The sequence below is a fragment of the Ovis aries genome, chromosome 1 (genome assembly GCF_016772045.2).
Source record: "Ovis aries strain OAR_USU_Benz2616 breed Rambouillet chromosome 1, ARS-UI_Ramb_v3.0, whole genome shotgun sequence".
In the NCBI taxonomy this organism is placed as follows: domain Eukaryota; kingdom Metazoa; phylum Chordata; class Mammalia; order Artiodactyla; family Bovidae; genus Ovis; species Ovis aries.
In genome coordinates, this window is record NC_056054.1 from 42,355,107 (window position 1) to 42,379,259 (window position 24,153).

The following is a 24,153-nucleotide window of genomic DNA, read 5'->3' on the forward strand; positions in this document are numbered from 1 at the left end:
AAAAACAGAAAGAAAGAAAGAAAAAAGACCGCCTAAGAGGCTAGTCACATTGCTTCATTGCTGAGAAGCATTCTGATTTAATCTCTTCAGCTCTGTTATTTATATTTGGTTTTCATCTTCCTCGATCTCTTGTTCTTTATTTCCTGTGGCTGTGGGTCACCTGACAGCCACTTCTCTCTGAAGTAAATGTGTTGTCAGTGACCACCCAGCAGCACCTTGTGTAATGTTTATCTCTCTTTGAAGAGATTGTACTTTGGCTGTTCAGCACCAAGGGGCTGACTGTTCATGACTTGACTTGGTAGGTCAGCTTAAGAAAGTCAGATGGCTTGGGAGAGATGGAGAATTTCAGCAGCAAATTCTTGACTTCAGTGGCTCAACATTTCTCTCCCTCCACCATGATACTTTCTTGACATTTCTATGACACTTGTGTCAAAACAGGGACAAGTGTGGCAAAAACTGGATACTTATTATTTGTACTTGCATAGTACAAAGTTTAATATAATTCGAGGACTAAATTTTTAAAGGCATGTCTGATCTTCCCACAATTCATCTAAGAATACGCCCCTAGCAAGACATTGGACATAAAATTTTTTCATGAGACCTATGATTATAAATCAGTAAAACTGATGCCGCACCTGAAAATAAGACTTTCTATTTTCTATTCATTTTCTATTTTGAATGTGAATAAGTCACATTCAAATAATGAAGTGTTCCTTTGTAACTGTACTTCACTGAACTTAGGATACCTTCAATTAGGAAGCTGTGCTATTATTTTATATATGACTGAGAAAGGGAGGGGAAGCTGCCAAATGAGTTAAGGTACAATACTTTCTTATCATACTGATTTTAACATCCATCCTAATTTCAGAGAGGTTAAAAAGTCCACATATTAGCATGAGTGAAATACAATAAACCCCTTTTGTACTGAAAAAAAAGCTCACAGGATCTTCACTATTTGAAATGGTAGGGAGGGAAAGTCTGGTTAAAATTATGTGAATAAAGAAAATATTTAAAGTTATTCTATTATAAGAACCAGACTCTTAGGCATTTAGAGATAGAGATAACCAAGGAATTATCTCTAATTGTAAATATCCAATTTATTATTTGCTTCTTATTTCTATGTGTGACAGTCATTTTTTAGATGTTTGCAAAACCTTCCTTTGCAATCTACCCCAATGCAAAATATAACAATAAAGACAATTTGTCTTCATTCTTAAATTCATTATTAATTATATTTCTTCAACTGTTCTTTATGCATTTTTAATTACATCTTTAACATCCCAGGAATCAGTAATGAATGAAAAGTAATCCTTTACGGGCATCAGATGGACTTTGATGCTTCCTTTGGTATAGAACTTGGAGCAAAAGTGATTTGTATTCAATACAGAAATATTAACCATAGAATCTGAAACTTAAAACATTTCCTCTAAGCTTTTGTCTCTCCAGGCGGGGTGGAAATTCTGACTTAAATAAGCTTTTTAAAAAATATATCTGTGTTAACATCAATTATTCTGCACAAAAGGAAAGACCCTTAGAGACAGGTATTCTTGATCCCAATTTTAAATTCCCACACTTAATTTTAGTATTTCCCCCCCCCTTTTTTTTTTTTTTGGAAAAGCCTGTCTCCAATACTGGCTTCCCCATCTCAGATCAATTGGAGACAGTCCCCCTGGTTAGCTCTTAACAAAATTTTTCTTCTTTACCTAATCTGATTGTTGCCCTTATTTAAATCAAGCACAGAGCTATTCAACCACCCATTTTTTAAATTCTAAAAAAATTTAGAATTTTTTTTCTAAGTCCTCAATATCCATAACCATAATAAAAAAAAAAAAGGTAAGCATGCTGTTCAACCTTTAAAACCTATTCTTTTGTAACTTCAGCTCAAAGAAAAAGATGGCAGTCTTGGAGTCTCCTCATTTTAAGGAGATTGTAAATAAAACATCAGTTTTTCAAAAGAAAGGAGTATTCTCCACCAGTCCTCACTAGTAGGTAGGAAAAGGCACTGTTACAGTCAGCTACTGCCAGTGTAATCTTTTTGTGTCCTATTTTCTAGGGGTATTATGGGGTGTCCTTCTTAGTGCCAGTTCCTATTCCTCTACTGTAGATATTATAGAAGTTGCATTCACTTATTCTAGCTGCCAAGGAAGTCACATGTGTTCTAAAAACTGATTGACAGGGACTTCCCTGACAGTCCAGTGGTTAAGAATCTGTTTACACTGCAGGGGGCACAGGTTCCCTCTCTGGTCAGGGAACTAAGACATTGCATGCCATTTGGCGTGGTCAAAAATAAAGAAATAAATAACATGGAGAAATAGCATCATCTTAGTATTTTAAAACAGCTGATTGACAGGTGCTAGTTTAGAGCCTTAAGAACTGACAAAGTACTTTTCCTGCCTTTTTCACTAAGTCTAAGAGCCAAGCTAGTAGAGTATTTTCTAAGAAGCATAGTTTATGAAGTAATTGTACTACCCTCATCTATTTCCTCATCTTATACTTCTCTACATTGTAGGAAAGATTCTTCCTTACTTGTCTTGGTACAGAATTTATTCAGTTTTCTGTTAAAGTTATAATAATATCCTTCAGATCTGTGGCACTGATGGATCTAAATCGCATAGAGTAAAACTTAAGTTATCTGCATTTGTTTGTTGGGAAGGAGGGAGACCATGTACATACATTCAGAATGCTTGGAGTTCATAGCAACTATTGTGACCAATTTAATACAGAGACATTTGGCCATGATCAGTACCATAGCCAAAGATGGAATTACAATAATGCTGTTCAAAACTAACAATCCATAAGGACCAAAGACAGGTGCAAAGGCAAATTGAAGTTGGATATTGATGAAGGTGAAATGAGAGACTTCATTCAGGGACCTCAGATTCATACTGTTGCTTTTTTATGATCTCATTAAAAGCCTCCTCTTTCCCCATGGGGAGGCAGGTGCATGCTGGGTGATCCCATTGAGCTGCCAGCACTCTGTCAGGAGGTTCTGTTGATGGATATATGTCCAGTCACTTGAGAATTGTGTCTGAGTGAAATATACTTGCCCAAGTCAATTATTAATGACAGTGCCTTTAACAACTCCCTGAAAAGGTGGGGGTGTGATTTCTTCCATGGAGTTGACTTCAGCAAATTCACAGATGCTAAAATCTGGCATTTAAAAAATTTCCGTTTCTGCTCTTAGACTCATCATGAAATAAACACATCACTTTTTTATACTCTGTCCATAATCCCAGTGTCTTGGGTTTTGTTTCCTTTTTTCATTAAAATCATTCCTGTGTTTTGATCAGTAAAGTGCATTGCTTGATTTCATTTGAGATTTGTATTTGTGTTTTTATTTTCATTCCTTTATATTTCTTTGGTTCAAAGTGTCAGAAGATGATGTTTTTTATGACAAACTGCCCTCGTTTGAAAGGCGCTGTGAAACGCCTGCAGGTATGGTGCTAGCTGAGTGATCTTTAGATATCTAGACTTTAAAAATCCAAGCCATTATGCCATCTGAATGCTAAACTTCATGGACATGCTGCTCACCTCATGAGTGTCCGGTGCCTCTCAGATGCACTGTCTACTTACTGTTCATCATGAAACTCATACCACTGAAATGTTTTTTTTCAAGTGAACATATTATAAAGCAGTAGGTTGCATGACAGTTTCTCAGTGAAAAGGTTCAAAAAAGGGGAGAGGCTACTGCTTTGTGAACTAACAAAGGGAGGGATAATTTAACTGCTCAGAATTACATATCCAGTGATGGCTTTTTTATTGAAAACGTAGTAGAACACCATTAGTAATCTTGTTTTTCCTATGGTACATAGGTAAAGGGTGTTTTGTGTCTGGTTGCCTAAGGTGATTCCAGGGAAGGGAATGGAAGATATATGGCGTCTTCCATGAACTTTCAATTGATATGCAATGCTGTTGTCACTGAAAACCTCAGCTAAGTTTTATGTAACCCGTAACTCCTAGTTTCTTTTTTAAAACATAGAAGGGGATGACAGTGAAGATGAAATAAACACAGCAATTGCTGAGTGACAGTTTTCCCAAACTAGTGCAGTTAAAATATGCTGACGCCCCTGCATGGCCAGGAAGACTTCTGCTCCGTGCGCATCAGCACCAAGTACCGAGCTGCCAGCAACACGTGCCTATCCCTTTAGGCCTACATAGCTTTGCTTTTGCTTCCTATTCCCCAAACTAAAAAAAAAAAAAACAAAAAAACAAAAAACAAAAAAAAACCATAGTTTGCCAGCCCTCCCTTTTCCCTGCACGCTAATAGCATGCAGTGCCTCCACCCTCCCCTTAGTGAGATTAATGACCTGCTCTGTAACTCATAATGTGTCCTTCTCTCTCCCTCTCCTTAACCTTTCCCATCCCGCTTCAACTCCTGGCCATACAGAGAATGAACAGCCTTCCCTCGTTTGGTTTGACAGAGGAAAGTTTTATTTGACTTTTGAAGGTAAGTAGTACATAGCATACCAGATTCTAATTTTCCCTCCCCTCATGCTTTTCCCCATTCGCATTTTTTAAAATTCCCAGTTTTCTTCAAAAGACCTGGTCTCACTTTCTATATAAAAATGCTATGGCTACTTAGAAAATATTAAATACTAAAGAAAATACTCCATGAATTTGGTTTGTATGAGATCTCCAATTTTTCGTATTAAAAAATTAAAGCTAATTTGCAGTTACTATTGGTTACTTAATTAACTGAAATAAATTGAAAAAAAAAAAAAAACAAAACACCTTTTTTGGGCAAGGAACTTAACTCTGTCAACCAGGGCTCTTTCCTAACTCTTTTGCAAGTGCAATGAAACAAATATAAGGACATTTTTGGTTGGAACTGGCATTTAGTTTTGTTTTGGATAATTAATATTTCAGGTACAACATCCATTATTGTAAAATGTAAATATATTCTTAAGATAAGGAATGCTGCATGGGAGATCAGAAAAATGAAGAAAAGAAAAAATATTTTCATAAGTTCTATTTATAGCTTCTGATATGGAAATTTGTAACTGGAATGACTAGTAAACTGGGCAACTACCACTGGACTTGCCATTTGAGAAGATGAAAGAAAATATACATAAGTGTAAAGTCAGTTATCTAACCTCAGTGTTGGATAATTTGTTATTTCTGCATTAAAGATTAGCATTCTTCTGTCTTATATTTAAATTCTAAATCATTTTAACAGGCCAAGCATTTGATAAAATGACCCATTTAAACTAATGGTATAGGAAAAATTAAGTAAGTGAACTTAACAAATGGACTATCTTATACATATTTATCACTTAAGCCTTCTACTTTCTACAGTTTTAAATAGCTAAGTTTATCTTGGGATAAAAAGTTGGCAAACAAAATTTTTACTCAAGAATTGATGCTAAATATGGTCTTTGTATTTCATGATAACAAAAAGAACTTCTCTAAGTTAAGTGTGTGTTTTAGCACAATTTAAAATATTAGAATGACTGGCACAAATTCTCAAATAGTTTGTGTGGTGTGACATTTTTCTCTTAACAGTGACTTTTCTTTGCAAGATGGTCCCTTTAGCTTGGAGTGGCTCTGCTAGTAGCAGGAAATATTGTCTGATTCAAAGCTTCCCAAATACTGATGTCTCTCCTGGCTCAGGCAGAGAACAGGTGGATAGACAGTCTTAGAGAAGGATGAATATTTTCCGCATGATGTTGGAAGCCTTCATTGCCTCGGGTCATTAATTTTGTAATAACCAAGATGCAAAATCTACAAACTTATGACCTTCTAAACTTTCTCTTCGAATTAGATGAGTAAAAGTGCCCAGGTGTCTTTTTACTGATCAGCACATCTCACAGGAGACACTATGACTGAATAGGTTGATGATCTTGACATACTGCCAATACCTGCCTATATGAAGGCTCTCCTCTGGTTCAGCTTGACTGCATTAAAGGTTGTAGTTTACCCTGTTTTAAACAGGAAATTAAGCCATGTGCTACTGGCAACCTTCAAGTAATGTCTGGGCTCCAAAAAAACTTTCATAGTTTTTTGTTGGTACAGTTTGTTATGGCTTTAGAGCATCTATTGGCTGGTTTGCTTTTATTTTGGTTAGGATTTCTTTAAACCAAAGAAATCCAAGAGATAGACTTTTTGTAAGATTCCAGTCTAAAGACAGCTTTCGATTGTTGGCTTGTTTTTAAAATATATCATCAGTCAAACATAAGTATTAATAAGCATGTGGAATAACAAAGTGAACCACATTTTTTTTCATTTTAGGAAAAGAAAATATTTGTTAGTAGATCTTGGGGGTATCTAAAGTTGGTAGGTAATTGCCATTCTAATTAGTAAAATCCAAATTCCTTAAACATTTCAATTTGAGACAAGAGAAGTCACACAAGGAAAGAGGTTGAACAGAAATTAATTGAAATCTCTAGCTCTGTGTTAGCTTTATCTTGGACTTTGCTCAAGGCTTGGAAGTATAAACAAGGTTTTCCAAGGGACTATAGGAGAGGTCATATCATGAATATGTCCTACTCATCTATCAAGAAATGCTCATGCAAATTAAAGTACATTTCAGTGAACTTTAAGGGAAGACTTAGGAGGACATCTTACCCCCTGAAACTAAAAATAACACAAGAGTGGCTATCTTTTAAGAATGGGAAAAGGCTTGTTTTCATGGTTTGTGTAAATTAGCCTCAGGTAGTTTTAGCTAATACAACCTGGAGTAGTTTTTTAAAATCTTCTGCTGTGATGATAAAATGGCATAGAAACATGAATTGTTAAATTGCCTTAGAATAGTGCCCCTACTCAAATTTTAAACTACAAAAAGACATGGTCATTCAACATATTTTATTGAATAGCGCTTCTAGTATATTCTTCTAGGGCACTCTGGCTTTACCCACATTTGTTATTATTAATGTTAATTATCATTATCTTCAATTCTTTATTTAGGGAAGAGGACCAGATTCCCAGGTCAAATATTCATTTGTTCTAAATAACTTTTAAGTTATTTGTTGGCATTTAAATAGTGTTTTATCATGTTCAAAACCTTAGTCTGTCATATCCATTGCTTTTTCTTATAGGCCTCTGGTCAGTGGGTTACCCAGTGAGTGTTTGAGCCACTTACCAATCAACCAACTAACTAACGAATTTTATGAACTTATTTGGAAATAACATGAGATGCTTCACACTTATAAATTTAACTTAACAAGAGAGATAGAAAAGTGTTAGACAATGCTTCTAACTCATAAGAGCTCCAAAGCTTGTCTTAATGGTTTAGTTTTAAACAATTTCACTGAAATTTCAACCTATTTAAGTTGAGCTTAAAAAAAAAGGTAAAGGCTACATAAGGTAGTACCTGTTAAAATTCATTCATCCAGGAGTATATCCTACTGAAGCTATCAAGTCTTCTGAGATGAAAAGAAGGGAAAGACATTCCATAAAAAGTAGAAAATGTGACTATTAGCTATTTGAATAATTCCCTAGAACATTCAGACATCAAAATGTTTCCAGAAATGTGCTGTCCCTCTCTTTGTTTAGCTTATATAACTACAAAATCATCTTGTATCCGGTCATGAAAAACAACAACCTACAACCATGGATTCTTGTAACCTTGTTCTGAAGATTGCCTCTCTCCTCTGTGCATACAGCCACTTGCACCCTCCTCTCTAGTCCACTCCTTCCTCTTGTTCACTGGTCTCACTCCCAACACACCCCTGGGAAAGTCACTTAACAACACCCTTGTCTGTACTCCCAGGCTCTTTGCCAAACTGGCCCACCTGTTGCCTTCACTGCATCCCCGCTCTCTCCAGGGGCCATCACTTCCCCTATAACACTCTCCACGGAAAGTTCATCAGTCTGCTGTAGGCTGCCTGTGTTCTTCCAACTCTCCATTAAAACTTCCAACCCTCTCTCCCCATTATGAAAAGTAGCCATCTGCTCATTTCACCTTTTATTTATCACTGTTCACACTGACCTACAGAGCATTTCCCCTGCATTCGTCTATAGGCTTAGGGACACTGGCAGCTCCCTTTTCATCCTCTTCTCCACCTCACTCCCTAGCTTCCTTTTGTCACATAGATTCGATGTGGGTGATCCATCAACATTCTCTCTCAAGGGCTTCTTCAACTTCAGTTCCAATAAACTTTCCCCCAGCTCAGTAACCCACATGTCTGGCCACATCTAAGAAATGGCCCCTACTGGAAAGTATCATTTCAGCTATTTCAGATCTAACAATTTGGCCCCCTTGCTGTAGTACAAGAACTGTACTAGGCATGATTCTTTCATTCAATTAGCTGAGTACTATTGTGTGCCAGCACGGTTCTAGGCACTCCCTGCAGGGAACAAAACGGAAAAAATTCCGAGTCACTGCAGAGCTTATGTTTTAATGTGGAAAATCAAAAACAAGAAGATAAGTAAAATATGTAGCATGGAGACAGTAATAAGTTCTACAGAAAAGAAATAAAATAGGGAAAAAGAATGGAGCATATAGGAGTTGAAAATAATTAAAGAAGAGGAACTGAGGTAATAAAAATAATGAATAATAATAACTAATACCTGAGTCTTTACTACATGAAAAATACATTTCATCTAATATCTCATTTCATCTGCACAACTCATGGATGAAGAAATTCTGATTCAGATAACATATGTGATTTTTGAGAATCACTCAGCCAGGAAGAGGAAGAGTAGAGATTGAAATCCAGGCTGCCTAGCTGGAGACCTGGCCTGGTGCTCTGCTTCATGTCCATGATATCTCATTTAGCTTTTGCGACAGCCCCTTGAAATAGGTGATGCTGGTGGGTTTCTCTAACTCTCCTAACCTTCCAGTTTCCCAGTCCCCTGACTACACATTATCTTTGACTTTGTTGAACCCTCTAGTCTTATGACCACCCCACTTGCATCCAATCCACCAGCCAAACCTACATTCAAGTTTATTCGTATTAGACCCCATGAAGGAAAAGTATGTTTCTATACAATGGAAGATACACCTTCCTCTTTGAAATTGTGTTGTCTATATGAAAAACTCAACTCTTTGACATTTTAACTTCTGACCTCCTTCAATGGGTTATTAAATATCCCTACTTAATAGTTCATAATATATAATCTTAGTCATGGGCCACTCAAGTTTCTTCCCCCTAACATAGTAATCCTATAAGAAACAGGTCAAATTTTTCACAGATGACCAAACAGATATTAATTCATTCATCCTAGAGTCACTGGAGAAAGGAAACCTGAAAGGCATAAGCAATTTTATGAGAAGGAGCCATTTTGCTAAATTCGCAATATTCTTCTAGTGGAAATTGTCCACTAATTGCCCTCACCCCACTGTTGCTGTGCTGGACTTAGTCATGTCTGACTCTTTGTGACCCCATGGACTGTAGCCCGCCAGGCTCCTCTGTCCATGGGGATTCTCCAGGCAAAAATACTGGAGTGGGTTGCCATGCCCTCCTGCAGGGGATCTTCCCAACCCACGGATCGAACCCAGGTCTCTAGCACTGCAGGCGGGTTCTTTACCCTCTGAGCTACCAGGTAAGCACTGCCCCCCACCCCCCGACTGTAGGCCCTTCTCAATCAATAAATTTACTGAACACTCAACTCTACAAACACAGTGTTAAGTACAACCAAGTTGGGGAAAATTACAGAAACGTGAGAAACAGTGATACAAGACTGTCTTCATTGAAAATATTAAAACTGCCCTCCCTAGCTATTTCAGATTTTTTAAACTACAGTGTGATTATGAAATGCAAAATCTTTTCTATTCACAATTGAAGGTCACAGAGAGTTTAAAAAAAATATCCTAAACCTGTGAGGAAGATTTAAGTGGAGCAGAACCTATAAAATGTTCTACCAGGCAGGTCTGCTGATGGCTTCAGAATTCTCTCGACCTTGGGACTTCCCTGATGGTCCAGTAAGGCCCATTACTTCCAATGCAGGGGATGTGGGTTCAATCCCTGGTTCAGGAACTAAGATCTGACATGCTGCACAGCCAAAAAATAAATAAGTACCTAATGCTGGTTCCCTGGTGGTTCAGATGGTAAAGAATCTGCCTGCAGTGTGGGAGACCTAGGTTCAATCCCTGGGTCAGGAAGATCCCCTGAAGAAGGGGATGGAAACCCACTTCAATATTCTTGTCAGAGAATACCAAGGACAGAGGATCCTGGTGGGCTACAGTCCATGGGGTCGCCAAGAGTTGGGCACGACTAAGCAACTTTCCCAGTGCTGGTTCCGAGGCTCAAAAACAAAACTAGCAAAGTATTTTTTTAAAAAACGATTCACTTGACCTCTTCACAAGTAATTCAGTTCAGTTCAGTCGCTCAGTCATGTTCGACTCTTTGCGACCCCATGAATTGCAGCACGCCAGGCCCCTCTGTCCACAAGGAATTAGTAGTTCTGAAATTCTCTGGGATTGACCAACATGCTGATATTTCCCTTAACTTCCTGTTCTTTGAGGCAGGTACCTTATATCATTTAAGTTTAGTGTATGACTGTCATGCTGGAGATAGAATCAGTAAAATAGAATCGGTAAAATAGAGTCGGTAAAAGAGAAGCCTCTTTCTTTATTCTTCTCACTCCTGATACCAAACATGTAGGGTGTTTCCCTTCACACTAAACAGTTGGGGCACTAACTATTTGGAGTCAGGCAGACCCCACAGGTTAAGGCTCAGCCCCACCAGCCTGTCCCCTCCCTTCACATACCAGTCACAAGTCTCAGGTCTGAACTTCTTATGGACCACCTATAAATTGAGTGTTCCCCATAACCATCTCCTGGGGTTCAATAATTTGCTAGGACAACTCACAGAACTAGGAAAGTGGTTTACTTTCTATTTCCTATTTATTCTAGAGGATACAATGCAGGTGCAGACAAATGAAAGAAATGATGAGGACAAAGTCTCAGAGAAGGGGCCATGGAGCTCTCATGGGTGTGTGCCCTTCTAGTACATTGATTTGTTCATCAACCCGGATGCTCTCCAAGCCTCATTGTTTCAGAGGTTGATTATGTAGGCATAGTTGTGTGAAACATTGACTGTTGGTGATTAAGTCAATGTCCAGGCTCTCTCCTCTCCCTGAGATTGGGAGACAGGACAGAAAGTTCCATTCCTCTAACCAGCCAGCCTCCATCCTCCAAGAGTCACCTCATTAGTAGAAACTCAAGTATGCTTGAAAGAGGCTTTTTTATGAATAACAACCCCCACTCAACCCTTTCACTCAAGAAGTCACAGGAGTTTGACGAGCTCTGTGCCAGGAACTAGAACAAAGACCAAATATGTGTTTCTTACCATCATAGTCAGCAAAGTGCTCTCTGTTTAGCATTTGGCTTGTGTCCAAACCAAATGATGTGATTGGGTTGCTAGAGATGACATGAATGTGCAAAATTCATATCAGAATTATATCCAATTAAATACCTGTGGGAAAGCTTAAGAGTAGTTAGCAGCTTCTATCTCAAGTCACCAAGCACAGGGTCCCTAGTTGGTGAAAAGATGATTTTATTTGGGTTCAGCATGTGCAGAGTACTGCAGCTGATACCAACACTGCTAATAAAATATCATGATGAGTCCTTACCAAGGAGAGCTAATTACTGCTAATTACTCCCTGGCCTTAAACTCATATAATCCATACAGCAACTGTGTGGGTTCATATTTTAAAATATTATTCACATTTTATTGATGAGTAACGAGAGGCACTGAAAATTTAAGTAACTTCCCCCAAATAACACAACTAGTCACTGGGTAAATCCATTCAAGGGGAGTTAGTGTTATGTTACAAAACCAATACTGCTAACCACTGTAATGTTCAAATCTTCACTGTGCCACTGAAAAATACTGTGATCTTGGGAATTTAATGTCTCTGAGTTTCAGTTTTGTAAGTTTTAAAGTGGAAGCTATAATACCCACCTAGCTGGATAATTAGGAAAATCAAGTAAGAGAGATTTTTGTTTGTTTGTTTTTTAACATATTGCACACTATGAAAGGCTTTTTGGTTTGGTTTTGTGTTTATTTAGACTTTATGTTTTAGAGCAGTTCTAAGTTAGCAGTAAAATTGAGGGGACGGTACCGGGATTTCCCATTCACCCCCTGCCCCCACACATGCACAACCTTCCTCACCCAAGTGGGACATTTGTTACAGTGGATGAACCTACACTGACACAGTGTAATCACCTAAAGGCCGTAGTGTACATTAGGGTTTACTCTCGGTATTGTGTATTCCACTGGTTTGGACAAACGTATCTCTAATTATGATATCCAAAGTTTTTTTCACTGCCCTAGAAGTCCTCTGTGCTCTCTCCATTCATTCTTTCCCAGTGCCCCAACCCCTGGCAACCACTGACCTTTTTACTAGTTCCATAGTTATTCTTTTTCCAGAATGCCATAGTGTTGGAATCATATAGTGTGCAGCCTTTTTCAGATTGGCTTCTTTCACTTAATAATATAACTTTAATATTCCCTCATGTCTTTTTATGACTTCACTGCTCTGAAATGTTTTTATTTTCCATACTTTGAGTTTGCATTCAAACTGAATGAGGAGAATTAAGGCAAAGGGCCAAGAAAGTTCTGTGCCTTACATGCATTTGTTTCTTATTTCTGGCATTTTCCTGATCTCAAAAGTGACCGCTTGGGGCTCTGGGAGTGACTAAGGCCAGGAGTTTCCTTTCGTATTTCCATCAGACTCACTGTAGTAAATGCCGTAATAGAATTATAAAAATCTGCTGGAAATGTATAAATAATGGATAAACTTTTAAGTGGGAAAAATTTGGGAAAGCTTCTTAGAGACACAGGGGCTTTGACCTGACTGACAGTAAGGGGCAAGGAGGACTTCAGATACCGAAGACTCTTCCAATTTAAAGAATGGTTTGAGCAAAGGTGTTAGGGTGAGTGAAATCCATGTTATTCTCAGGGATGATATCCAGGAATGACATCTATGTTACATTCAATAAACCCTGGTAGGGGCCAGGCATGTTTTAAGAAATAATCTTGAAAAAGACTAACTAGAGCTCATATTCCAAAAGATTTTAAGTACTGAAAGAAGGGATTTGATTACAACCTTTATGCAACGTGGAACCTTGAGAAATTTTTGAGGATGGTAGGATCATCTTTGATTTTAAGAATTAGAGGAATTTGGGGTTTTACTGAATAATTCAGGATAAGTAGTAAAGAACCGACAGTACTGTTTTCATTGAGATATTTGAAAAAAGCTATAGGGGTAGAAACATTGGACATCTAATTGGTTGTGCAGAGGGGCTTCCCAGGTGGTGCTCGTGGTAAAGAACCCGCCTGCCAATGCAGGAGATGTAAGAGATGCAGGTTTGATCCCTGGGTCAGGAAGATCCCCCAGTGAAGAGCATGGCAACCCACTTCAGTACTCTTGCCTGGAGAACCCCATGGATAGAGGAGCCTGGTGGGCTACAGTCCACAGGGTCGCAAAGAGTCAGACACAACTGAAGCAACTGAGCACATATGCACAGGTTATGGGAAATAAGTGAATACTTCGATTCTGAGACACAGGGAGAAGGGTGCTGCTGTGAACCAGGAGAAAGGAGACTCTAAGAGCCCTGGATCTGGTCAGAAAGAATGAACTACTTTCGAGACATCTCAGCTTTGAAGTCCTGCACACCATTCCTTGTATATGAGTCCAGGATGTAGACAGACTGTGGAAATGTGGGAATTATTTTTTGTTTGGAGATGAGGGCTGAATCCAGGGAGGGGAGGGCTCAGCCTTGGGACAAACCTGTATCATAGGAGCCTTATGGGAAAAAGGATGCCTTGGAATTTGCTCCATTGTATCTTTTCTATAAAGTGAAGTTGCTCAATCGTGTCCGACTCTTTGAGACCCCACGGCCTATAGCCTACCAGGTTCCTCCGTCCGTGGGATTTTCCGGGCAAGAATACTGGAGTGGGGTGCCATTTCCCTTCTCTAGGCGATCTTCCCAGCCCAGGGATTGAACCCAGGTCTCCCACATTGTAGGCGGAAGCTTTACCATCTGAGCCACCAGGGAAGTCTTTCTCTAAATAGCCACACAAATATTAATATATAGCCCAAAAATATATCCATTAAATATTGTGCATTCAAAATTAATCATTAAGATTTCTATAAATAGCCACGCAAATATTAATGATTAATTTTGAATGCACAATATTTAATGGATATATTTTTGTGCTATATATTAAGTACCTAGATCTTTTCCTGATCTGTTTTCTCTCAGTTGTTCGGGAAGCAAGGAGCATGGAAGAGGGTGCGCCTAACTAGCTCACCTGGCTGCACCCTGAGTGTGACCTGACCATTAACCTAAGTAACAGGAAAATCGCAGATACCAAGCCTGGAAGGACCATATCATCTTCCTGAATGCCATTAGAGCAAAGACAAGTTAACATAGATGTGACATACTGCCTCTTTTCGCTGGCTGTTGCCTGTCCATGCCTTTTGTCCAATCTTCTCATCTGTCTTATCATCTTCTATGTTTTCCTCCCGACACACACACATGAACACTGAAAACTGAACATCATATGAGACTGAAGAAATTATTAATACTTGTCATGTCCATCAAACAAAAAAGTAATAACTTGTATAAACTTTACAAATAACGGAGTAACAAATTTTGCATTTCTTGGTTTATAAGTAGAAATAAAATTAGGCTTTTTAATAGGACACCAGTTTTCTTTTTCCACGAAGTAGGAGCTCTTGCAAGAAAAATATGACAATCCCTGCCTATCCCCACAGTAAACTTATAGACATATAAATCATGTTCAAAAGGAGGAATTAGTTGCTTGTTATGATATAATAGAGTTTCTGAAATACTCCTCATAGTAGCTGCAGTGTGTCTAGACACGCTCATAGTTAATATTCTTTAGCAGGAATTAGGGCTATCTTCATATGTTTATATGGATGTGCACAAAATTAATTATGATGGGTACATAGCAAAATGCTAAGGTTTACCATGCTTACTAATTCTACAACAGGTAGATACCTGATAGGAAGGACAATGAACAAACCTGTAGAACATAGCCTTGATACTTGCTATAGGAACAAATATTGTTTTGGCTATATTTATTCAGTCAGCAAGTAATTACTGAGTCCCCACTGTGACCTCAGTACTATGAAAGATACTGTGGTTTCAGTCAAGAACAAGACGCATCTCCACCTTCATGGAATGTAAAAGCCGGATATTAAGCAAGTTGTTATAATAACATACATGGCGATGATTATAATTCAGGAGTTACAGGGCTTTGAAGGCACCCAGAAGAAAGACAACCTGGCCTAGAAGCTAGGGAGAGTTTCCAGAGAAAGAAGAAGGCATGACTTTTTAGGCTACAAGGAGTCTGCTTTGAAGAAAGATAAAATGTTGCCAAGTTAGAGTTCTAATAAAAAATCTTATGTAACATGTAAATGTTAACCTAAAAGTGTATTGGGTATTATCCTAGATATTAAAGCTAGAATAAGAGTTCCTAGTTAATTTATATGGGTTTACTCTCAGTACACACACATGTATACACACACATATTTGTATAGATAGAGAAAATATATGGAATACATATATACTTAGAGAGAATGTGTGTGTGTCTCTGTGTGCACACGCATTGGCTTTAGAATTAGCCTTCTGGGTCTAGTTTCAGCATAATGTGAAAAAGCTGGCTTAAAACTCAGCATTCAAAAAACTAAGCTTATGGCATCCGGCCCCATCACTTCATGTCAAACAGAAGGGGAAAAGGTGGAAACCGTGACAGATTTTATTTTCTTGGACACCAAGATCACTGCAGATGATGACTGCAGCCATGAAATTAAAAGGCACTTGCTTCTTGGAAGACAAGCTATGACCAACCTGCTGCTGGTGCTGCTAAGTCACTTCAGTCGTGTTCAACTCTGTGCGACCCCATAGACGGCAGCCCACCAGGCTCCCCCGTCCCTGGGATTCTCCAGGCAAGAACACTGGAGTGGGTTGCCATTTCCTTCTCCAATGCATGAAAGTGAAAAGTGAAAGTGAAGATGCTCAGTCGTGTCCGACTCTTAGCGACCCTGTGGACTGCAGCCTACCAGGCTCCTCCGTCCATGGGATTTTCCAGGCAAGAATACTGGAGTGGGGTGCCATTGCCTTCTCCGATGACCAACCTAGACAGCATATTAAAAAGCAGAGATATCACTTTGCACACAAAGATCCATATAATCAAAGCTCTGGTTTTTCCAGTAGTCATGTATGGATGTGAGATTCAGACCATAAAGAAAGCTGAGTGCTGAAGAAACGATGCTTTCTAATTGTGGTGCTGGAGAAGATTCTTAAGAGTCTCTTGGACAGCAAGGAGATCAAACTAGTCAACCTTGAAGGAAATCAACCCTGAATACTCACTGGAAGGACTGATGCTGAAGCTGAAGCACCAATATTTTGGCCAGCTGGTGTGAAGAGCCAACTGAATGAAAAAATACCCTGATGCTGGGAAAGATTGAAGGCAGGAGCAGCAGGGGGCGACAGAGGATGAGATGGTTGGATAGCAGCACTGACTCAATGCACATGAGTTTGAACAAATTCCAGGAGATAGTGAAGGTCTGGGAAGCCTGGCACACTGCAGTCCATGGAACTGCAAAGAATCAGACATGACTTAGCAACTGAACAACAACAAATGATGTGACTTTAGGGAAGCTACTTAACCTAAGTCTTAGTTTCCTTCTCTGGCTATTTGGAATGGTAATGGTATTACTAGAAAATAGTAATATGTTTCATAGAGTTGTAGTGCTTGCAGTCAGGATTCAATAGTCAAGTACAAGGTCAGTGCACACAAAGTGCTCAATAGTGATTAAGTCTTAACACCCTTGTCCAACTTCCCACATCCCTGGTCTGTTTTGTTTGGTTATTGCCTGCTTTGGAGAAGATCGGGTTGTTGCATTCTAGTTTTCTTCCACATAAAACATCTGGCAACTCCATCTACTGACAGTTGCTACACGGCCCTCCCACCCCTTTGTCAGCAGGGGCTATGAGCAGTCTTTCCCACCCTGTGAGTGCTGCAGGAGAATGATTTGGAAGCAGAAAGCCTCCTCCCTGCTGTACACTCACCCCCCACCTCCACCAGCCTCCACCAGACCCCATCATTAAAGCTAACTTGCTGAGACTAATGATCTGCCTGCTGATACACTCCTTGGGGGTACTGTGTTCATTGCTGATGAGAGATGTTGGAAGAAAATCTGTTACCATCTCCTTTACAAAGAATTTGTAAATCAAGGCATTTCAGCAGATTTGACAAGTGATGTCAACTTCCTAAGGAAAGAATGGAGAAGCTAAGAATCACCAGAGGGATCTGTTTTTCCTTTGCATGGTGGAGCCTTCATTGTGCGATAGCTTTTTTAAAATTGAAGTATAGCTGACACACAATATTATTTAAGTTACAGGTGTGAAATATAATAATTCGCAATTTATAGTTATTATTAAACATTATCTATATTCCTCATGTTGTACAATATATCCTTGTAGCTTCTTTTACACATAATAGCTTGTGCGATAGCTTTTTACTGTGTGTCTTCTAAGAAGAGCTGTCCACAGACGGAAGCAGCCCATCCATTGTGCTCCTGACTCTGACTCCCCCAGACAGAGAGGAGGACCTCTGATTATCCACTTAAGTGAGAGCTGACACATGAATAAAAGAGGCATTCAAAGAAATGATTTCAGAACTCAGAAGAATCTCTCACTTCTAAGAACTTATATATGTGTGTGTGTGTGTGTGTGTGTGTGGAATAAATATATTTCATCAATACCACATATACCCCTAACAGATTTAGTCAATTACTTGTGAAAGGCCTTTATAAGCTATATAGTACTATATACATGCAATCATTTCTTAAAATAATAATTACCATTAAATAAATACTTAATATGTGCTAAGAATTTTGCATTCATTGCTTTATTTATTAAATCAAAGATAGATTCGAGGACATTAAGATAAGTCATTGCGCTTAAGCTATTTTAACCTTTTTGTATCTTTGACGATTTTGCAACCTGTATGTGGTGATAATTTCTGGTATAGCATATGCTTCCAACAGACAGGAACCTTCATGGACTTCTGCTGCTGGATCTGCTGCTCTAAGTCACCAGGATATGTAGAAATATGGCCTTGGGGTTTCTTCTGCTGGCACACATTCACACAGAGTGTATGATTCACAGCTGTGTTTCCGAGGAACTGCAGTGTCGCTTCCCCAAAGATTCGATTTAGAGGTTTGAACTATGTCTCTGAGAAAACACAAAAGGTTTGGGTGAGGTTAATTTTTCAAGGATGTTTTGGTGACTTTGAGGAGTTGCAGTCGTCATCGTAGAGGGTGAGTCCAGGAAGGGGAAGAATGAGTTATTTAATGTTGTTATCCTTTCCTAGATTTCACCTTTTATGGACGCTGCTCATAGTCCATTCGCCAGGAAACTGGCAGCTCAAATAGCAGGCTTTCAGCCAGTCAGACTAGGACCGACAGCATTCTTTATGCCTCTCCATTCATAAATATCAACCCCCTAGGGAAATAACTTTGTAATTCAAAATTACCAGCATCCACTTTTTAACTGTAAGAATAGAAACTACTCCAATAATAAAGGAGAAATGTAGAAACGTCAGCATTATTGAAGACACTAGTGTAACTCTCAATTTATTTTTCTTAGTTTTTGTGTTACATTGGAGCATAATTGATTAACAGTGTTGTGTTAGTTTCAGATGTACAGCAAAGGGATTCAGTTACACATATACATGTATCTATTCTTTTTCAAATTCTTTTCCCATTTAGGTTATTGTAAAGTATTGAGCAGATTTCCCTCTGTGAAATGGCAACCCACTCCAGTATTCTTGCCTGGAGAATCCCTGGGACAGCGGAGCCTGGTGGGCTGCCGTCTATGGGGTCGCACAGAGTCAGACACAACTGAAGTGACTTAGCAGCAGCAGCAGCAGCAGGTCCTTGTTGGTTATAGCAGTTGGTTATAGCAGTGGGTACATGTCAGTCCCAAACTCCCAATCTAATCCCTCACCCACCCTTCCCCCTGGTAACTGTAAATTCATTCTCTAAATCTATAAGTCCGTTTCCATTTTGTAAATAAGTTCATTTGTATCATTTTTTTTAGATTCACTTATAAGCAATATTTTATGTTTGTCTTTCTCTATCTGGGTTTACTTCCCTCAGTGTGACAATCTCTAGGTCCAACCATGTGGCTGCAAATGGCACCATTTCATTCTTTTTATGGCTGAGTAATATTCCATTCTATATATGCACCACTGCTTCTATCTATAAAATTTTTTGCCACACTATCATTATGTATACTCATTATAGAAAAACAGAGAGATATTAAAAAATGAAATAGTCTATAATCTAATAGCCTTAGATAACCACAACTTTGGTATATTTTATTTCCAAGATTTTTCATGTGTAGGTTATGTAATTTATATTTTTATACATATGATAATTTACTTTAACATATGATACTTTTTCTTACTTTAACATGTGATAATGTCCTCCATGCCATTAAATTGCATTTGAAAATAGCTCACAGTTTGTTTTGTTCCGATCATGAAACCGATGCAAGCACAAAATTGACATAAGCATGAAATTGATGTAATCCCAGACGAGCCCATCTTAGGGCTTCCCTGGTGGCTGCGACTGTAAAGCTGTCTGCCTATGATGTGGGAGACCCCAGTTCAATCCCTGGGTCAGGAAGATCTCCTGGAGGAGGAAATGGCAACCCATTCCAGTATTCTTACCTGGAAAATTCCATGGACAAAGGAGCCTGATAGGCTACAGTCCATGGCATCCCAAAGAGTCGGACACAACTGAGTGACTTCACTTTCTTTCAGTTACTTTTAAAAATTCAAACAATATGGAGAAGTATAGATAAAGAATAAATACAGAGAAAGAAGGATATCCTGCTAGTTGCAACAATATGGACGGATCTTCAGTACATTATGCTGTGAAATAAGCCAAACAGAGAAAGACAAGTGCCGCGTGGTACCATTTGTATGCGGAATCTAGACAAGAAAGTCAGACTCATAGAAACAGAGAGTAGAAAAGTGGTTGCCAGGGACTGGGTTTGGGGAAACAGGCAGAATTTGGTAGAAGTGTACAAACTTTCAACTACAAGATGAATATGGTCTGAGGATCTAATGTATTTGTTGTTGTTTAGTCGCTTGGTTGCATCCAACTCTTTGCAACCCCTGGACTGTAGCCCACCAGGCTCTTCTGTCCATGGGATTTCCCTGGCAAGAATACTGGAATGGGCTGCCATTTCCTTCTCCAGGGGCTCTTCCCTGACCCAGGGATTGAAACCGCAGATCGAGCTCACGTTTCCTGCATTGCAGATGAATTTTTTACCACTGAGCCACCGTGGAATCATGAGTCGCTAACATAGAGCATAGTGACTATAGTTGATGGCACTGTATTGTACAACTGAAATTTGCTGAGAGAGTAGAACTTTAATGTTCTCATAAAAGAAGGAAAGGAAGCAAGGAGGGAGGGAAGAAGGGATGAAAGAAAGAAATATACGTGAAGTAGTGGATATGTGAACTAACTAGATGGGAGAAATCCTCCCACAGTGTATATGTAGGTCAGATCATCACACATACACATTAAACATCTTACAATTTAATTTCACAATTATACCTCAATAAAGTTAGAGAAAAAGACTCTGAAATCACAAGTGTGTGTGTGTGTGTGTGTGTGTGTGTGTGTGTGTGTGTTGCATTTACTTGATTCCAAAAATTCCTCCACTGGGATATGCTTCATTGGTTTAATAATCTTCTGGTGCAAAGTAAGCTTCATTAAATGAATAAAAGAATTTTTTCTAACCTATTATAACAAATTGCAAGCTGCTATCTTCAGTATAACCATTAGAAATTGAATCTAAACTTATTTAAATTTCAGAATTAAAAATGAATCTAAATCACTTCTGTCCATTAGCTGCTGCTGCTAAGTCGCTTCAGTCATGTCCGACTCTGTGCGACCCCAGAGATGGCAGCCCACCAGGCTTCCCCGTCCTTGGGATTCTCCAGACAAGAGCACTGGAGTGGGTTGCCATTTCCTTCTCCAATGCATGAAAGTGAAAGGTGAAAGTGAAGTTGCTCAGTTGTGTCCAACTCCTAGCGACCCCATGGACTGCAGCCTACCAGGCTCTTCCGTTCATGGGGTTTGCCAGGCAAGAGTACTGGAGTGGGTTGCCATTGCCTTCTCCCCGTCCATCAGCAGTTATGTTTAATACCATAGTGACTTGATGCTTTTTATACCACGTGTTCATTATCTTGATCTCTTTATTCTCTTTGATGTTGATAGTTTCATTTGGGGGCACATCAAAAATTCCAGGCTTTTATCTGCATTCATATTCCCAAGTTTATTTATAAATTGCTAAAAGGTAAACAACTTTTTAAAAAGTCAGCCAAAAGTTGTTGACAGATACATTTTTAATACCAAAGTTATATATTCTTTCATATGCATAATTCAGTCATAACCGGCTTGTCCCATCTTTCAAAATACTATGGTTTGGATTTCAAAGAATCTGGCAGTTTCTTCTACCTCCCATTGCGTAGCCTGGTATATGACAGTTTATCATCTGTGTACTAATAACTTTTCACTTTATTACTGCATCAGGTGGAATCTTTTTAAAAAAATGTTTAAGGGGCAATAAGGGTTTGAATTCAGTCACATGAGAGGCTGTCAATTCAAATATTCAGCTCAACTGAGGCAACCCTGAGATGAGCTAATCACTTCTACTCAAAGATACATTCTCACAAGTACAACCAAAGACAATTCTGGAACATATCCTGTTAGCAGCCACCAGTTTTATTTTCACATTGATTATAAGATGCACCTCAATTTCAGAAATCTTAATATTTTCATGTTTTCAAAAGTATGTTTCCCACAATTAAGGAAATATGTACAATTGTAGGCAAATAGAAGATATACTCTGCTCTATAACCTGCAGTCAATAGTAGCCATTTAAATTTATGATATGGAGTATTTTGGAATGTATATGTGTGTGCATTTATATACATATACATCTATATAATCATATAAATGGTTCCATACTATTCAATTATATGAATGTGCCTATCTTTTATTAATGGAGTTTTAGGTTGAGTTTATCCTTTTATTTTTTGCTAGTATGTAAAATAGTGCAGTGAGCAACCTTAAACTTATATCCTCGTGGACTTGTATATATTTCTCCAAAAGATAAATTGCTAAAAATGGAATCACTGTGTTAAACAGTATGCATGTTTCAAATAATACTACATATTATCAAATGTCCATCCAAAAATTCATACCAGCATTATGATTGACATTTTTTCTACACACTTAGCAACACTGAGTTATGCCAGTATCTCTTGCCTTTTCCAATCTGGTAAAATGTGATACGTGATTGTTCTTAATGCTATTTTAATTACTAAACCTTTTAATATGTGCATAATATTTCATTCTGTCACAAATCATGATTTGTTTCACTTCAATAACTAGGCATTCAAATTGCTTCAAATTCTCCTATATGCCTTGAACATCTTTGTACATAATTCTTTGATCTTAAGATATTTTCTTAGGCTTAGAGTTCTAAAATAGACAAAGATATACAAATATACCAAAATATGCAAAGTACTTTATGCATATTTTTATATGCGGTATATACACACTATGCAACATACACATATATAAGATAAATTTCAAATAATTTTTCAACTAGTTAATGTAAAATTGTAACATTCAAAGATGTAGAGAAAAAGAAAAAAATAGAAAATTTTATATGAAATAACTTTGCTGTGACTCCTTTCCTTACAAACCTATCCTAAAATTTTTTAAACAAAGTTGCTATGAATTTTTTTAAGTAATACACACAACACTTTATTAGCCATCATTTCAGCTAAGATTCACAAAATCACAAAAGTACAACTCACCTTCTCAAGTTAAGTTCTCATGATAAAATTCTTTCTCCTGACCTAAGAAAAACTTCTAATTTTCTTTCAGTTCACTGCAGTCACTCAGTCCTGTCTGACTCTTTGCGACCCCATGAACCACAGCACGCCAGGCCTCCCTGTCCATCACCAACTCCCAGAGTCCACCCAAACCCATGTCCATTGAGTCAGTGATGCCAACCAACCATCTCATCCTCTGTCATCCCCTTCTCCTCCTGCCTTCAATCATACTCAGCATCAGGGTCTTTTCAAATGAGTCAGCTCTTCGCATCAGGTGGCCAAAGTATTGGAGTTCCAGCATCAACATCAGTCCTTCCAATGAACACCCAGGACTGATCTCCTTTAGGATGGACTGGTTGGATCTCCTTGCAGTCCAAGGGACTCTCAGGAGTACCACAGTTCATTATCTCCTCTCATATACTAAATGTGTATGGAGTTGAGGGGAGCCTGGAACAATGTATTGGAGATCGTGCTGCTGCTGCTGCTAAGTCACTTCACAAATTCTCCTTCTCTATTAATGTGTGTGCCATGTGCTCATTTGTGTCCAACTCTTTGTGACCCCATGGACTGTAGCCCTCCAGGCCTCTCTGTCCATGGAATTTTCCAGGCAAGAATGCTAGAGTAGGTCACCATTTTCCTCCTCCAGGGGATCTTCCTGATGCAGGGATCGAACCCATATCTCCTGCATTGCAGGGGGATTCTTTACCCACTGAGCCATCATGGAAGCCCCATTAATGATAATGGCTGTCACTTATTGAGTATTTTCTATGTACAAGCACTCAGATTTTCATATCCTGGCAAAGCTCCCTACGTTACTGTCCTTATCAGTGTCTTCGCAGTTATTGGATTGGGTAGGAAAGTAAAGATCAATGAATCATGAAAGTATTCATCTGTAACACTAGTACCTGTACTAATATCAATTTACCAGATTAACACTAGCGTCTATCCTCATCCATTACATAATATGCAGATTTGGTCAGTTTCTTCATGAACATCTGAAGTAAACAATAGACATACAATGCAGACACAGTGCACATCTATTGCAAAGTGAAATTGCTTAGAAAGGATATGGAGTTCCATGAAGTCAAGGGACGTGATGGTATAAAGCTCTTTAGGTCATATTCAAAGTCATTCTCAAATGAAGGTTTAGCAGAAATAAAACTTAATAATTGAAGAAGAAATAAAGGAAGCTCACATTATAGCCACTTTGAAAGAAAAATAAGAAATTGAGAGGCCCTTGAAAAATTGCTAAAACTCTCAATTAACCCTGTAATATAGAATCACTTTATAATCATGAATGAAAACC

The 24,153-nt window shown here is 38.5% G+C and overlaps 1 protein-coding gene across 14 annotated transcripts in view; it reads left to right on the forward strand.

Annotated features, from left to right (window-relative positions):
* The window catches only part of SGIP1 (SH3GL interacting endocytic adaptor 1), a 237,573-nt gene that overhangs the window by 167,989 nt on the left and 45,431 nt on the right, over positions 1–24,153 (forward strand). For 3 of the 14 annotated variants that reach the window (XM_060400212.1, XM_060400221.1, XM_027970936.2), the window contains 2 exons: positions 3,370–3,435; positions 4,388–4,447. The exons of 5 other annotated variants lie outside the window; for them this stretch is intronic. In XM_060400212.1, the coding sequence (XP_060256195.1) occupies positions 3,370–3,435; positions 4,388–4,447 (126 nt within the window). The remainder of the gene's footprint in view (positions 1–3,369; positions 3,436–4,387; positions 4,448–24,153) is intronic. 6 more of the 14 variants (XM_042249325.1, XM_042249336.1, XM_015092040.3 and 3 more) reach the window with 2 other exon arrangements.